This window comes from Pristis pectinata, chromosome 4, assembly GCF_009764475.1.
Source record: "Pristis pectinata isolate sPriPec2 chromosome 4, sPriPec2.1.pri, whole genome shotgun sequence".
NCBI classification, from domain to species: Eukaryota; Metazoa; Chordata; class Chondrichthyes; order Rhinopristiformes; family Pristidae; genus Pristis; species Pristis pectinata.
Window position 1 is genome coordinate 61,414,859 of NC_067408.1, and position 18,099 is coordinate 61,432,957.

General features: G+C 39.6%; 1 protein-coding gene across 1 annotated transcript in view; it reads right to left on the reverse strand.

The window, feature by feature from the left end:
• Window positions 1-18,099, reverse strand: part of LOC127569640 (cilia- and flagella-associated protein 44) — a 117,689-nt gene that overhangs the window by 59,548 nt on the left and 40,042 nt on the right. Inside the window, exons 13-17 of the mRNA XM_052014440.1 lie at window positions 15,838-16,047; window positions 11,429-11,539; window positions 10,559-10,708; window positions 6,779-7,027; window positions 4,794-4,942 (exon numbers count right to left, since the gene is read on the reverse strand). Coding sequence (XP_051870400.1) covers window positions 4,794-4,942; window positions 6,779-7,027; window positions 10,559-10,708; window positions 11,429-11,539; window positions 15,838-16,047 — 869 coding nt within the window. The remainder of the gene's footprint in view (window positions 1-4,793; window positions 4,943-6,778; window positions 7,028-10,558; window positions 10,709-11,428; window positions 11,540-15,837; window positions 16,048-18,099) is intronic.

Here is an 18,099-nt window from a genome sequence, read left to right on the forward strand (position 1 = left end):
AACACTGGTCAGGAGCTCCCTTTGGACTTCCCCTTGCAAAGAACAACTCTTAAGAATATAAGCAAAGGAACATGTGGACTATTCCACTGATCAAGCCTGAAAGGATGAGAGGTAGAAGGGCTCCAGAGTTCAGGGTCACTGGGAGCTGAAAGTTCCAGTTTGTTCCTCTGTCGACATTCCACAGCCATTTGAAATAAAGAACTTTTTTTCAAAAAAATTGCCATCAATTCTAAATAGTCACCTCCTTATCTTAGACTCCTGCTTTAAGACTCCAGCCAGAGGAAGCAGCTGCTCATCATTTAACTTACCAAGCACTCTACAAATTTTGTATATTTCAATAATTCTTCCATTTCTCAAGCTTCAGCAGAGAGTTTTTGACTGCTTGCACATCTATCTGCTGACCTGCTGCTGATCAATTTTTCCTCTGAGGTTTGATCTCTTCCTCAAAGGGCAGTAGAAGCAGAGTCCTTGAATATTTTTAAAGCAGAGGTAGATATATAGTTGATAAGGGGTGAAAGGTTACCACAGGTAGCTGGGAAAGCAAAATTGAGGTTACAATCAATTAGCAATGATCTTATTAAATGGCAAGCGGACTTGAGAGGCCAAGTATGTTCATAATCATACCATTTTAGGGACAAGGAAATGAATCAAAGAAGGAACTTGCATTTCCATGGCACTGTGCAGGACCTCTGGATGTCTAAACACACTTCATTGCCAATAACATGCTTTTTGAAATACAGTCACTGTTGTGTTATAGAAAATGTTTAATACCATTAGTGGGCAGTCATACACATGCATAATTTACTCATGTCAACTAGTTTGATACCTACTCTAGAAGGCAGGAAAACAGAATATTCTTAGTCTTCATACCTGAGAGCCTGGTGCACACAGGTAATAACTTCAAAACTTCAATGACTAAAGATAAAAAAAATTGGCATGAAGTTGAAAGGTACTCAGAAACAATGGAACCAATCACACTGTGGAACAAGGGACTACCAGGCAAGAGCCAGACTACAAAATCAGGAGAGTAGGAGTATTGGGTAATTCTATAGACAAAATATACATCTATCATAGCCCGATGGGATAAACCCCAGGTTATCGAGAGAGGCAAGAGATGAGATTGGCCAAGATTTTTGTATCTTTTGCTAGCCACAGGTGTGGTGCAGGAGGACAGGTGGTTAACTAATGGTGTTCCTTTGTTCAAGAAGGGAAATTGGGATAATCCTGGAAAATAGTCTTGTGTGAGTGGTAGGGAAACTAATGGAGACAACTCTTAGGGATAGGATTTATGAGCATTTGGAGAAACATGGTCTAATTAGGGATTGTCAGCATGGCTTTGTGTGGAGCAGGTCATGTCTCACTAATCTGAGTTTTTTGAGGAGGTGACAAAGGTAATTGATGAAGGTAGAGCAATGGATGTTATATATGTGGATTTTAGTAAGGAATTCAACAAGGTCTCACTTGGTAGGCTCATCCATAAAATTAGGAGGCATGGGATCCATAGTGACTTGGCTGATTGGATTCAGAATTGGCTTGCCCATAGAAAATAGAGGGTAGCAGTGGATGGGTCTTATTCTGGATGGATATCGGTGGCAAGTGGTGTTCGGTAGGGATCTGTACTGGGATCTCTTGTTTGTCATATATATAGGTGGCATTGTGGATAGTGTAGAAGATTGCCAAAGGATACAGCAGGACATAGATCAATTACAGATATGGGCAGAGAAGTGGCAGATGCAGTTTAATCCAGACAAGGGTGAGGTGCTGCACTTTGAGAGATCCAACATAAAGGGAGAGAACACAGTTAATGGGAGGATCCTTAACAATGTTGATGAACAGAGGAATCTTGGAGTCCACGTACATGGCTCCCTAAAAGTGGCCGCACAGGTTGATAGGGTAGTAAAGAAGGCGTATAGCATGCTGGCTTTCATTAGTTTAGGCAATGAATTCAAGAGCCAGGAAGTTATGTTACAGTTTTATAAAACTCTGGTTAGGCTATATTTAGAGTATTGCATTCAGTTCTGGTTGCCTCAATATAGGAAGAATGTGGAAGCTTTGGAGAAGGTGCAGAGGAGGTTTTCCAGGATGCTGCCTAGGTTAGAGGACATGTGCTATGAGGAGAAGTTGGACAAGCTGGGGCTGTTTTCTCTAGAGCAGCAGAGGCTGAGGGGAGATTTGATAGAAGTTTATAAAATTATGCGAGGCATAGATAGACAGCCAGTATCTTTTTCCCAGAATTGAAATGTCTGGTACTAGAGGGCATGTATTTAAGATGAGAGGGAGAAAGTACAAAGGAGGTGTGTGAGGCAAGTTTTTGTTTTACACAGAGAGTGCTGGGGACCTGGAATGCACTGCCAGGGGTGGTGGTGGAGGCAGAAAACATAGGACCATTTAAGAGACTCTTAGATAGGCAATGAATATGCAGAGGATGGTGGGATGTGGACCATGTGCAAGCAGAAGGAATTAGATTCATTAGGAGTCATTAGTTTAATTAGTTCGGAACAACATGGTGGGCCGAAGGGCCTGTTCCTGTGACGTACTGTTCTATGTTCTGTCATTTATAGTCATGATTAGCATGTGATGCTGCGTCCCTTGTGACAGAGAAGGGGAAGAGAGAAATAAAGCGGGGGAGGACTGAAAGACATGAGTGGACGGAGGATGAGGACTATATCCAAGGATTCTGAGGGAAAACAGGATAAGAAACAGTGGAGACTCTTGAAATTATATACATTGGAGGACAGAAAATTACCAAAGTAATTCAAATTCTTAAAAAAAGGGAAGATTAGTGCAGATAATCACAGACCAACTGGTTTAATATTTGTAATATGGAAAATTGTGTAATCTTAAATTTAATATGAACTTGAATACGTCAAGAAAAAGAGACACAGCTAAAGAGGATATGGAAGAGCATCATAAAAATACCAGATTGTTATAGAAATCCAACTGGTTCACAAACATTAGGGAAAGAAATCTGCTGCCTGGCTTTATATGTGACTACAGACCCAAGGTAATGTGGTTGACATTTAATTGCCTTCTAAAATGGGCTAGCACACAATTTGGTTTTGGGACACTTAAGGATGGATGATAAATGTTGGACTGGCACCATGTTCCAGAATTAATAAATTGAGAGATAAAGATCATGCTTGGCAAACTTGATTGCATTATTGAGCAGTGCTTGGGGAATGCAATGGACAAACATGGACTGCCAGACAGCCCTTGACAAATTACCACAGAGAATACTGGAGAAAGTTAAGGAGGTGTGTAATGAAAAAATGCTAAGAAATGACGAATAGAGGAAAAATTATGACCAGGTTTGCAGTTCAGTTCAGATTGTATTGTGGTGTTCTCCAGAGTTTAGTTCTGGTACTGCTGTTCACTCTATGCATTAATGCTTTAGATATAGGCTTTGAGCGCAAATTTGTAGATAATAGGATGCATGGGAATAGGATCCAGGCAGCTTGACAGATGATGCAAGGTGGGAGTCCAGCTAGAAGTATTTTGGATGGTTGATTCTTGAACAGTGATGGTTTCAGCAAGTGGGAAATGTTATGAATTTGGAAAGGTGACTGTTTTGATGGAGAGATATAGAGTTAGAAGCTTTACTCAGATTTGATTCAGATGCATTTGTAGATAATAGGATGCATGGGAGGTATTTCTGAAGACCAAAGGAAATTTTAAAAGGGACTTTAACAAAATAAGGAAGTGAGTAAAAGAAGAGATGGAATTCAGTGGCAGTAAATGTGAAGTGGCAGTAAAATAAAGTAACGGTTTTACTTTGGATGAAAGAAGATGAACTTTGTGGAAGAGAGAGATTAGGAAGAGGAGGCTCACACCATGTTAATATCAGCTCCTCAAATGACTAAAGCCATATGTAAAGCTAATAACATGCTGGGTTTATGGAAACAGTAACAAAGTAAACTGCTTGACCAAAGTTCAGTATTGGATGAGCTAAGGTTTCCTCCATGTAAATATTCCAAGATTGAAGGCTTTGTCATCCATTCCCAATGATAACACCATTCTCTGCCAATTGATTCCATCATTTGCCCAGTCTCTGTACTAAGCTGAACCACAATATTTGCAGTCTCCACATTCTACTCAAATCTGAGTAAAGCTTCTAACTCTATATCTCTCCATCAAATCAGTCACCCTTCCAAATTCATAACATCTCCCACTTGCTGCAACCTTCATCACTATTCAGGAATCAACCATCCCAAAACACTTCTAACTACACTCCCACCTTGCATCCTGTGTCAACCTGAGCTCGATTAAAACTCTGCTGCCTGGATCCTATTCACCCAGTTTCTCTGTGTTAACCTACATCGGCTCCCAAATCAGCCTTCACTTTAAAATCTTCCTCCTTCAAATTCTTCCAATATCCTATGTTTGTCTATCCCTGTTTTTTTTTCCAGACCTACAGTCCTCTAACATCTGTGCAGTTCTTTATTTCTGGCCTTCTGTGAATCTTCAATTTTAATTGTTCTACGACAGGTAGGCATGCTTCAGAAAATTGTCCTCTCTACCTCCTCTCTTTAAAATATTCATAAAGCTTTGCCACATGCTAGGTCTTGTTTGATGACACTCCTACAACATATCTTGGAATGTTCTACTCTGTCAGGGGTAGTATACAAGTGCAAGTTGTGGTTAATGGAGAAAAGTCAAGATGGAATGTTGTATCTGCTTAAAAAAGAACTCGAGTAAGACCAGAGTTGAAGTACCATGCATGACTTTGGGTTATACACATGGATGTTAAGGCACTAATTTAGGTAAGAGTTAAATCATTTTTTAGCACGGCCTACTTGAATATCATTTCTCTGATTGGGTTTTCAGTTGCATCTTCAATGGCTATGAAAGCAAATGGCTCTTTCTCACTCCTGGAGCTGTCCTCGCTAATTCTCCGATCATCTGCGAACTTACAATGGTAGAGGTAGCCACAATCATAATCACCCTGAAAAAATACATTAAAGACAGTCAATAAGGTTTCAGCCTAATTGGCCACCACATTTCAAACCACCTACTATTTCCACTTCCACCAAACATCAGAGAGAGTTTCTACACCAATCCACTCGTACCAGTGAGCCACTGGAACCATTCCCGCACTGGAACGTCACGGATCTCGTAGCCAAACACGAGAATAAAAAGTCAAATACTAGTCACCACTAATACCAAGACCAACTGTCATCTCTAGCAAGGATGAGGAGTCCAAGATCCCTATCAAGGCAAGTTCAAAAGTAGATCTTATTGCCATGGATCACCCCTCTATATGCGGTGACCTCCGATTTGCCATCTCAAATAAGCATGAGCTCATCCAAAACTCTGTTTACTTATTCTAACTTGCATTCACCCACAACCCTTTTGGTCACTGATCTACACTGGCTCCTGGTTTGTCAATGTCTTAGTTTTAAAATATTCATTGATATTTTCAAATCCCTCTATGACATACAATTCAGCTTTTCCAGAATTAATTCCTCCCAAATGTCTGTACTTTTTCCACTCTGGCCTCTTCAGGACATTGGCAGTGGCAGATTCCTTGTGTTTTCCTGCTGTAAAATCCAAAGGAACGCAATAGATATCACAATTATACACATAAGTACAATATCCCCCAAAGCTCCACTGGGATAATGGGAGAAATATGACAGATTATCTGAGAGGTACAGACTTGATGTATTTCAAATCATCCTTGTAAGGAAGCTTTGTGCATCATGGTTTATATAACAGCACACACAAGCGCAGCAAATAAAATCATGAGTGTCACAGCTCCAATAACCTGGGTTCAATCCTGACTTCTGGTGCTGTCTGTGTGGAGTTTACACAGTCTACCTGCAACCATGGGGGTTTCCTCCAGGTGATCTGGTTTACTCCCACATCGCAACAATATGTGGAATGGTAGGTTAACTGGCCACTGTAAAAATTGCTCTAAGTGTAGCTGGATGGGAGAATTGATGGGAAAGTGAGGAGAATAGATTACAAGGAAAATTAGTGAGGGAATGGAATTGCTTGTGAACCAGCATTGATCCAGTAGGCTAAATGGTCTCCTTCTGTGTCTTAAGGAAAGGAAAATCAAGTCAGGTTGAGTTTATTGTCATGTGCACAAGCACGGTGAGGTACAAGTACAATGGAAAGCTTACTTGCAGCAGCAACATGGGCACATAGAATCGTGCAAGTTGTCACCACAGAAGGTGGTCATTTGGCCTATTATGTCTGTGCTACCTCTTTGAATGGGAATGATTGGCAATTAATACAAATCTGTCTAACTCCACTTCCTCACTACAGCATTGAAGGAATCCCAGATGATAAGAAATGCTATTTTTCAGGTGAACCTTAATCCGAAGCCCCATATGAAGTGGATGTAAAAGACCCTTGCATATTATTTTGAAACTTGGAAGAGTTATAATCAGTGTTCTGCATCCCTATTCCTCAACCAACACCAAAAAAAAAACACAGATTGGTGTTTTCTACCACTTGGTAGTCTAGACAGCATGTGGTATACAAAGTGGCTACTCCACTTCCTACAGTGTAGTCTTCAAAAGCACTTCATTGCTGTAAAACACTTAAAGAAACTTTCTTCATTTCTCTGTCAAAACCATCTTAAACTTTTCTGCAGCAAATTGACCAGTCCTTGTTTCTGTAACGTAAATGAATTCTCTCAACCTCAGCACCATTTTACTGTCTCCTCTGTACTCCCTCCACAGCCTTTCCAAAGACATGACATAATTAATTTACAGGATTCTGAAACTTTAAGAAGTTATTTATTCTAATTTTTTTTAAAGAGCATAAGGCTTACCACAGACAACCAGAAAGTGTTTGGCTTTGAATAGAAACCACACAATATGGGACTAGGTTGAGGGGGGATGTAGATCATTGGGAGTTCCTCCTCTGGCTCCTCCTCTTCTTCTTCTTCTTCTTCTTCCTCTTCCTCAGTGGCCAATTCTGGATTTTCTGCTTCCATTTCCTTCTTTTTTTTGAGCCGCTCTTGCTTTTCTTTTTCTTTTTGCTCCTTTACTTGCTTTCTCCAATTAATCTCATTGTTTCTCTATCACAACACAGATGTAAACTGATCAATTAGAAATGAAAATATTTATTACCTCAGCATGCATCCACACAATAATGCCCTTGGATCAGTTTTTTACAAACAATACCCATCCCTCTGCCTAGAAGGCATTACAAATCAATGAAAAGACCACGATACAGCAAGAGGTGAGAGACAGTACAGGCGTTGTAGCTTATTGGTAAGAAAATGTCCAACACAATCGGTACAAAATGAGTTAAATTGATAACATTAATGATATAACTATACTGGTAAGAAATTTAAGTAACCTTCATCCCTGGATAATGAGCATACTCAACAGTCCTGTGGAATACAGGAGCAACACAAGAGGCACTGGAGGAACCCAGCGGGTCAGGCAGCATCTGTGGAGGGAAATAGACAGTTGACATTTCTGGTTGAGACCCTTCATCTGGACTCATGATGAGGGGTCTCAACTCGAAATGTTGAGTTTCCATTTCCCCCACTCCAGTGCCTCTTGTGTTGCTCCAGATTCCAGTATCTGCAGTCACTTGTGTCTCCTCTGTGGAATACAGGATCCTGACAACAATTTTCTGCTATTTATTCATGGGATGTGAACATTACTACAATGCCAACATTTATTGCCCATCTCTAATTGCTGCTAGACAGAGGAGAAAGTCAAAAGTTAAGTAGGTCTGGAGTCACATATAGGCCTGACCAGGTAAGGTTGGTGGAGTTCTTTCTTTGAAGGACATTAGTAAACCAGATTGGTTTTCACAAAACCCGGTAATTACATGGTTGTTGTTAATGAGTCTAACTAGATTTTCTTAAAATTTCATGGCTTATTTAATTGTCTGAAATTAATTCCCCAGCTGTCATGGTGGATTTTAACTCGTTGTCTCTGGATCAATGGGCCAGACTCTGGCTGCTGGTTCAGTAACTTAACCACAATGCTACTGTGCCTCCACAGGAACTTATTATCATTTTCTTTCCTGCCTTTTCCATCAAGTAGTCTAACTGACAAGAGAAGAAACCTAGGTACCTTTGGAACATACTTTTGGCAATCATAATTCTGGCCCAACCATTAGCTGGGAGGTGTGGTAGCTGATCATTGTTCCTTCTTTATTCATTCATGCTACGCTCATCTCACTGTTGGCAGCAGTATTTACTGCCATCACTAACTGTTCCGGAACAGAACAAGTTGGTAAGTGCTATGGGCCTACATTCACTTCCACTGGTTCACCCTTATCTATTCTGCTTGTTATAACATCAGAAAACTAACAGGTTTGCTAAAGATAATCTTTCTGTTATAAATCCATTTTGACTTTACCCAATCTTATCATTATTTTCTCTGCCCTATTATCTTTTCCTAAATAGATTTCAGCGTATTCCCTACTACTGATGTCAGGTAAACTGGTCTATACTTCCTTTTAGAATCATAGAACTACACAGCACAGAAGTGGGCCCTTCTGCTCGACTGATCCATGTTGCCCAAGGTGCCCATCTATGCTAGTTGCATTTGCTTGAATTTGGCCCATATCCCTCTAAACCATTCCAATCCATGTACCTATCCAATTTCCTTCCAAATGTTGTTAATGTACCTGCTTCAACCACTTCTCCTGGTAGCTCATTCCATATACGGATCATCCTGTGTGTGAAAAAGTTGCCCTTCAGGTGTCTATTAAGTCCCTCTCCTCTGGCCCTAAACCTATGTCCTCTAGTTCTTGATTCCCCAACCCTGGGGAAAAGACTGTGCGCATTCACTCTATCCATGCCCTCATGAGTTTATACACCTTTATAAGATCACCCCTCATTCTCTTACATTCCAATGAATAAAGTTCCAATATGCTCAACTTCTCTCCATAATTCAGTCCCGGAATTATCCTCATAAATCTCTGCACTTGTTCCAGCTTAATGGCATCTTTCCTATAGCACAGTGACCAAAACTAAACACAATATTCCAAGCGTAGCCCTACCAGCATCTTCTACAACTGCAACATAATATCCCAACTTCTATACTCAGTGCCCTGACTGATTAAGGCCAGCACGCCAAAAGCATTCTTCACCACCCCCCTTACCTGTAACATCACTTTCAGTGAACCATGTATACTTGTATGTCTACAACGTTCCCCAGGGCCCTACCATTCACTGTGAAAGTCCTACCCTCATTTGTCTTCCCAAAATCCAACACCTCGCACATTTACAAATTACACTGCATTTGCTATTCCTCGGCCCACTTACCCAGCTGATCAAGATCCCTCTGTACATCCTGATAACCATCTTCACTGTCAATGACACCACCTATTTTAGTGTCATCTGCAAACTTACTAACCATGCCTTGTACAATCTCATCCAAATCATTGATATAGATGACAAATAGCCATGGGCCTAGAACCGACCCCTGGGGAACACCACTAGTCATAGGCCTCCAGTCCAAAAGACAACCTTCCAAAATCACCCTCTGCTTCCTACCTTCAAGCCTAATGTGTATCCAATTAGCTAGCTCTCCCTAGATCCCATGCAATCTAATTTTCCATAGCACTTACCGAAGTCCATATAGACCATGTGTACCACCCTGCCCTCATCAACTTTCTTGGTTGCTTTTTCAAAAACCTCAATCAAATTCATGAGACATGATCTCCCACACACGAAGTCATGCTGACTATTCCTAATCAACCCCTGTCTTTCCAAATGCATGTATATCTTATCTCTCAGAATCTCCTCTAGCAAGTTATCTACCACAGATGTTAGGCTTACTAGTCAATAGCTCCCTCGCCTTCCTTTCTTAAATACTGGGGTTACATTTGCTATCTTCCAATCTGTGGGAATCATCAAATCGATGGAATTTTGGAAGATGACAAGCAGTGCACCACCACCTCTTTCAAAACCTTGGGTTGCAGGTCATCAAGTCTTGGGAATTTATTAGCTTTCAGAACCATTCTCCATTTTGTTTTACTAATGCTCATTTCTTTCTGCTCCTCATTCACTCTAGCCTCAATGTTCTCCACTATTTCCAAGATCTTTGCTCTATCTTCTTCCATGAAAAGAGACACGACACGCTTAATTTCTCTGCCCTCTCCTTACTTCTCACTATAATTTCTTTAGTTTATACAGTAAAATTTATACAATATATAAATACAATATATTTACTCTGTGACCTTCACACGAGCAAGGAATTTCATTTAGTACATGTAGTTTATTGTACATGACAATAAACTAATCTGAATCTGATTCTGATTCTGAATCAGTTCTTCCAGAAAGAAAGGATTGATTATTGACTTGACTAACCTCTTGGCATATCAGTTACCGAAGTTCCCATAAGGAGTTTGTAATGGACCCATAACTCAGACACTAAGGAATGGAAAAGTTGAAACAAAGGGATGGAAAATTATAAGCTTGCCTATTATTGAATTTCTGAGAAGAAAACACTGGATATAGCAGGAGAGGAAAGGGCTTCTTCCCTTCAGTGGATGTGGTGATCCTGGATTCTTCCTGGAGTAGCTAGTTTTTATAGTTTGATGGGCTAAAGATTACTGCATCAAGTGAAACATAAATTACCTCTATGCTGGACCTGATGCTCTTGAAACGGAAGTACTGTTTTCGAAGGGGAATCTCAAAAGTTAAAGTTGTGTCAAATTCCTCAGGTTCTGGACATGCCACTTGAACCACATACCCATTTTCACAAAATATAAGCAACATATTTTTCTCCTAAAAAAATAATGCAACAGTTAAATAACAAATTTTTTTTTAAAAAAAGAATTTTATGCACATACAACATTTAAATCATAAAAATCACTAAAAGTTTATGACACAGATGGAGACCATTCAGCCCATCATGTCTGTGCCAGTTTTCTTGCTGATTGGCTTCTTCTTTCTCTGTAGAAAGTGAAAAACTTAATGTTTTAGGTCAGAGTGTAAGTGGGATGGGGAATTAATGTAGCAGGCAATCAGAAGCTCAGGGTCACTCCTGTGATATCAACACAGGTGCTCTGCAAAGTGATCACCTAATCTGCATTTATTTCCCCCCTAATGTAGTAGAGACTGTACTAAGAACACTGCATGAAATTTGCTAAATCAGAAGCACTACCAGTGAATTGCTGCTTCACCTGGAAAGTCTGGTTGGGTCCCTGGATGGTGAGAAAGCAGGAGGTGAAAGTACAGGTGTTGCATCTCCTGTGGTTACATGGGAAAGTGTCATAAGACAGGGTGCAGTTAGTGGAAACAGAAGAAAGGAGCAGGGAGTCACGAAAGGAGTGAACGTAGCAGGGTTTTGTGATGATCTGGACTTTAATACTCCATTTTTTATCACCATAATGCACAAGATAATAGAAATGATATTAAGATTACAAATGAGGAAGGTAGAAAAAAGTTTCACAAAAATTTGGTTAATTCATTTCACTCTATTACAGAATGTAGTGTAGTACATACATGTGAAGGTGGGGACCACTGCAAGCTCACAACTGGTCCTGGTACGTTGATGAATCCCACTGGCACATACTGATCCCCGGATTGGAAAAAAAACACTGTGTTGTCTTTGCTCTATGAGGAAGGAACAAATGTAAGGATCCTTCACACATTCCTTTCAAACTGGTACTTTGTATGATTAATTTTATCTTAACACACCCTAACTGGGAAGAAATTGGATGAAACAAAGGCAGAAGGTTGGTATATTCGAAAGCATTCTGGAGGACCACAGCATGCAAGTCAAAATGCCTGCATGCTCCCACAAAAACACCACAGAGGAAGCAATACCACTGATAATCAAGAAATTGATAACATTAAAGTCATTGATTCACCACAGTAGCAGTTTCAGTGGGAATAAGAAATAAAGGCAATTAGTCACTTGTGGTGGTGATGCATAGACCTTTTAATTGTAACCATATAGTAGGATAGAATATAAAGGAAGAAATAAAGAGAATTAGTAAAAAAGATACAGGAATAATTATGGATGATTTTAAGTCTGAGAAATTCAGATGGACAAAGGAAGCCTGGATGAGGAGTTCAGAGAATATTTTTGGGATAGAATAGCACATTCTAGAGCTGAGTAGAGAGTAGGCCATACTAGAGCCGGTGATGTGGAACAAGCTGCCAGATGGTGGTGATAAAGGCAGAAACAATTACAATGTTTAACAGGCATTTGGACAGGTACTTAAATAGGATAGAACCAGAGGGATATGGCTTTATGTGGGCAAATGGGATTAGCATAGATAGGCATTACGGTCAGCATCGGCAAGTTGAGATGAAGGGACCGTTTCTGTACTGTACAGCTCTATGACTCTATGATAGGATTAATTTATGACCTGATTGTAAAGACACCTACTGGTAACAGCAATCATAATGGTTGAATTTTATATTCAGTATGGGGGAGAGAAGAATGGGTCCAAGACAATTTTCAGCTTAAATAAGAGCAGTTATAAGGGCATGAAAGTAGAATTAGCTAAAGTAAAGCTGGCAAAGTATTTTCAGGGTTCAAATTGAAATTCACTGGCTGATATTTAAAGGGGGGGTGGTTTCAGAATGCAGAGAATAGACACATTTCAACGAGAAAGGAAAGTTCTAAAGGGAGGACCCACATTCCATGGTCAATGAAAAAAAGTTAAAGTATTAAATTTAAAGAAAAAGAATAGCTTTTCAAAAACAGGAGACAGGACAGAATGTAAAAAAAAACAAAGAATAACTAAAAGATTAACAAGGAAGGAAAAATTAGAGTACGAGATAGAGCCACCACAGTTGTAAAACCAAATAGTTTAATCAGTGTTTGGTTAATTTGTGACACAACATCACAACTTTTATATTCTATGCCCCAACCTATGAAGTCAAGCATGCCATATGCGTTTTTCACTACCCTTTCAATCTGTAGTGCCATTTTCAGGGAATCATGGACTTGAACCCCAAAGTCCCTTTGGTGATCAACATTCCTAGCAAACTACCATTTATCCTTATTGGACTTGCCAAATTACATTACCTTGCAATTATTGAGATTAAATTCCATCTGTCAATGCTCCACCCAACATTCCATTTGATCCACATTCTGCATTAGCTTTAGACAACCTTCCTTGCTATTCAACTTTTATGTTATCCACAAACTTACTAATCATACTCCTACATTCCCACCTAAGTCATTGATGTATATCACAAACAACAAGTGATCCAGCATTGATCCCTGTGGTACACCACAGACTTCCAATCATAAAAACATCCTTCCACCACTACCCTCTGCCCCCTATCACCAAGCGAATTTTAGATCCAATTAGTCAACTTACCTTGAATTTCATACACATTAACATTCTGGAACAGACTACCATATGGGACCTTGTAAAATGCCTTACTAAAGTCCATATAAGCAATGTCTATTGCCCTACCTTCATCAATCTTTTAGTTACTGCCTCAAAAAACTCAATCAAATTAGTGAGGCAGGATTTCCCTGTACAAGGCCATACTGACTATCCCTGATCACCCCCTGCCTTTCCAAATGTACATAAATCTTATCCGTTAGGATTTTCTGCAATAATTTTCTCCAATAACTTCTCCAACAATACCACTGATATAAAGCTCACCAATGGTTACCTGGTGTATCCCTGCTGCCTTCCTTAAATGAAGGAACAACATTAGCTATCCTCTAGTCTTCTGGTACCTACTCTGTGGCTAACAGCAATGCAAAGCTCTCCTCCCTTGCTTCCAATAGCAACCTGGGATAGATCTCATCTGGCTTATCAGTAGTTATGAGTCCCATAACATCTAACACCTCCTCCTTCTTAATACTGACCTGCTCCAGATTATCCACACACCCCCTCCCTGAACTCACTATCTTCCATGTCCTTCTTCTTGAGTATAGATAAGAAATATTGGTTTCCCTTGTCCGCATCACCTGGCTCCACACATTGATTAGCTCTTTGGTCACTAAGGGACCAACACTTTCTGACGAAGGGTCTCCGACCTAAAATATTGACTCTGTTTCCCTTCCCACAGACGTGGCCCAACCTGCTAAGTATTTCCAGCATTTTCTGATTTGTTTTAGATTTCCAGCATCTGCAGTTGTTTTTATTTTGAACTATTCTTTCCCTGGCTACCCTTCTGCTCCTGATGCCCTTATAGAATATATTGGCGTTCTTAATCTTATGTGCCAAGGATATTTCATGGCCCCTTTTAGACCTCCTAATTTCTTTCTTAAGTTCTCTCCTACACTCTATATTCTTCAAGAAACTCCCTCAATCTCTGTTGCCTAAACCTGCTTTATGTTTCCTTTTATTTCCTGAACAAACCTTCAAAATCCTTTGTCATCCACGGTTCCCTAATCATACCAACTTTTCCTTTTACACTCACTGGATCATTCTGACCCTGAATTCTAACTCTCTTTTAAGATACTCCTACCTGTCAGCTGTTGTTTTATCCACAAGCATCTGCTCCAAATCTACTTTCACCAGGTCCTCTTCATGCTATTGAAATCAGCCTTCCCCCAATTCAAGACCTTAACTTGAGGACCAACCACATCCCTTTCTATAACTACATTGAAAAAGCAAAGAAATAAAAGCAGAGTCTGAATATTTTTAAGATTGTGGTAGACAGAATCTTGATAAGCAATGGGTGAAAGGTTTTTGCAGGTAGGCTGGACTTAAGGTTACAAAGATCTTATTAAATTGCAAGATGCTCAAGGGACTGACTGTACAATGCCTGTTTTTAGTTCCTGAACTCTGCACGGTACAATGTTCCTAGCTTTAGAAAAAGTGTATAATCCAACTGAAGTGAGCATAGCCTTAATATATCTATTAAGTAATGACGAAAATTATACAATTTCATTCCAATGTCAATTGTGTTTATCCCATCTGGTGGTGATACTGGCTACCTTGCTTTTAATAGTTTCTTCCCACTAATGCAGAGTCAATGATTTATTGAGCTGGATTTTCAGAGAAATTCTGGTTGTATGGCACAGGACTTTCAACATTTCCTCATGTAAGAACCAGTAAAGTTTAGTTTATTTAATTTTTTGCTTTAATTTTTCCATCACTTTTCAAATGTTTTAATAGCTTGATTCATTTTTAAGTTCTGGCATGTATGTGAATGTTTCCGCATATCACGAGAAATGAACCTTTTCACAGCTTTGACAACCAGCTAAGCAAGGGTGAATGAATAAGCCACCTGGCAAGGCAAAGCTATTTCAGCAGTTTGCGGTGGTGCTTGTTCTGGGCTCCTTCTCCCCACCTCTCATCCTCACCACCCACATATCAAGACTGTCATCGCCCCTCAGGGCCTTGCTACCAATGATTTGGCCACATTGTCTATCAAGTTCTCACTACCCACATTTCTTCTTGTTCTCTCCTCTGAGCACTGGTGGTGATATCAAATAATTTATCATTTTAATCTCATTAACTAAACAAGTGTCTGCATATTTTAAATATTAAACATACATAATGACATGTCTTCTTATGCTTTCTTTGGTCATTCTTATCTCACCCCATTTCAAAACCCTAAACTTTGATCTGCCAATTATATTGGAGCACGTCCAGTCTGCAGAATTTCCCAGCATCAGCAGCTGTGCACTTACTCATTTATGAGCATATAAAAACTTCCTTGATTTCAGAAGACAAACAAACCATGAGCAACTTGAAGGCCTATTCTGGACAGACCTCAAGGTGGGACAGGACTGTAATTTACAGTATAACAGCAATCAACATTTGGCATCTTCCAGTACTGTGTGTCAAAGAATGGCACTGGAAGAGCCAAAGCAAGAAAACAAGGCAAGATAGTGCAATGAGGGAGTGATGGAAGATCCCAAGTTCAGTGCAAATGAATGAAGAATTACTAATGTGCTTTAGATGTACTTGTATGCAAATACTTACACCAGTTGCAAGCATTTCTCCATTCCGATCATATGCAATCGCAGTGACTTCTGCTGTATGTGGCTTCAGGGCCTGTTTTAGTCGAAGTTCAGCCTCACCAACTTGCATTCGCCCAGCAACACGAGCTAAATCTTGAGGGTTGTATACTTCCAAGATACGGATAACACCATCATCAAACCCTACAACTATCATGTTTCCTCTAGAGTAGCGCTGTAAAGAAAAATTGTACTTTTAAATTCTACACAAATTGAAGAAAAATATATGGTTAAAATTGAATCCTAAAATTCCACGTTGGAAAGAAAAATAAGTTATTTTACTTTCTAAAAAGAATTTAAAGTTTCAGTCAATGAACAGATGTCACTGGAAATAGTATATATGCAATCTGAAATCACAACTTTGGCTGAAAGAGCATTATATTGCTGCGGCATCCGTAAGTTCTTCTCTCTATTGGTGTTTAGTAGAGTTTCTAGCCAAACATCATTTATGGATGGGTACCAATTAAGTTTGTATCAGAATTTTCTACCACGTAAAACACACAGTTCTTCCCAGGTATGTACACACCCAATGTAGTACAATCATATGGGGTAAAATCAAACTGTATGCAGTTTTCTAGATTGGATATGGAGCATGGAAAGAGCTGACCCCCTGTACTAAGGTGACAAGGGCAGCAAGCCCTCAGTATCACTACACCTCAGCCAAACAACCACCTCTTGTTAAAGCTAGCGGGCATCAGTTTTTAAATGCTTCTGATATTGAGAGACATACAAAAGCTATTAAAATAATTAAGAGGAATAAAAAGTATTTAATTTTCCCATAACAATTGGTTAAAACACATTGTTAGAAATAAATATTAAAAAACATCTAAAGTAAATAAAAAAGTAAATAACAACATGCCCAGTCTCCAGGTTAGGAATCCCCATTCATATGAAAGGGTATTTTAATCTTATGTTAGGTCTGGCTGGACTCCAGAGATGGAGTGGAGTGACAGATGAGCCAGCATTTAGTTCATGCCAGACTACAAAGGGTCCATGTACTCACCTGCAGGCGATAGCTTGCCAGCAATTCATTCACTAAATCATATGCTAAACTAAGTTAATGCTAGTTGCAGAGAAATATCAAAAAATAAGAGTTCGAGAGTTCCTTATGTAGTCTTGTTAATTTACCTCAACGTCAAATTGCCATATCAGGTTGATGGAAATGATTAATAAAATTGTCTCCTGGTAAAGGGTCATGCACACAGTTTTTTTTCCCCCAGGGTTGGGGAATCAAGAACTAGAGGGCATAGATTTAAGGTGAGAGGGGAAAGGTTTAATAGAAACCTGAGGGGCAACTTTCAGAGGGTGGTCCATATATGGAATGAGCTGCCAGAGGAAGTGGTTGAGGCATGTACAATAACAACATTTAAAAGATACTTGGACAGGTACATGGATAGGAAAGGTTTAGAGGGGTATGGGCCAAACGTGGACAAATGGGACTAGCTTAGATGGGCATCTTGGTCAGCATAGACTGGTTGGACTGAAGGGCCTGTTTCTGTGCTGTATGACTCTAAATATAAACACCGATAGTCCATAAGGGTTAATTCTAAGGCTCATGGAAGCATTACAGAGAATGTATACAATTGTTAAATATGCTGATAGCAAAGGCTTTGTGGATAAATAAATAATCACCATGTCACCAAAATCAACACCATATGAACCTCATGACAGATCCAGGTGAAAAATAAGTCTTTACAAAGATGTGAAAACTAGGAAGGGTGAAAGGGGAAGTTTTGCAGTGAATCATGGGTGGCTTAAGGCACTTGCAAATTTGTATAATATGAAGGCAAATGCTGAGGCTGATATTGTTGATGAGGTGAGAGCCAAGGAATTTCCAAAAGTGTTGGCTGAAGTCATTCATGGAGGGAATTATTTGCCTGAGCAAGTGTTTAATGGTGATGAGACATCTTTATTTTGGAATAAAATACCAAACTGCACACACATTGAAATCAATGCCTGGATTTAAAACTGCCAAGAATCATCTAACTGTTTGCTGGAGAGCAATGCACTGAGGACTACAATCAAGACTCCATCTGGTCTACCATGCCGAAAATTCTTGGGTACTGAAGGAATGAGTATGTGTTCTCTAAGAGCTTGGACTATTGTGTCATATTTGAGACCTGGTTTTGGCACAACCTTGGTGTCAGTTCATTTTGTCACATGTATCAAGATACAGCAAAAAATTTAGTTTTACATGCCATCCATACAGATCATTTCAAAACATTAG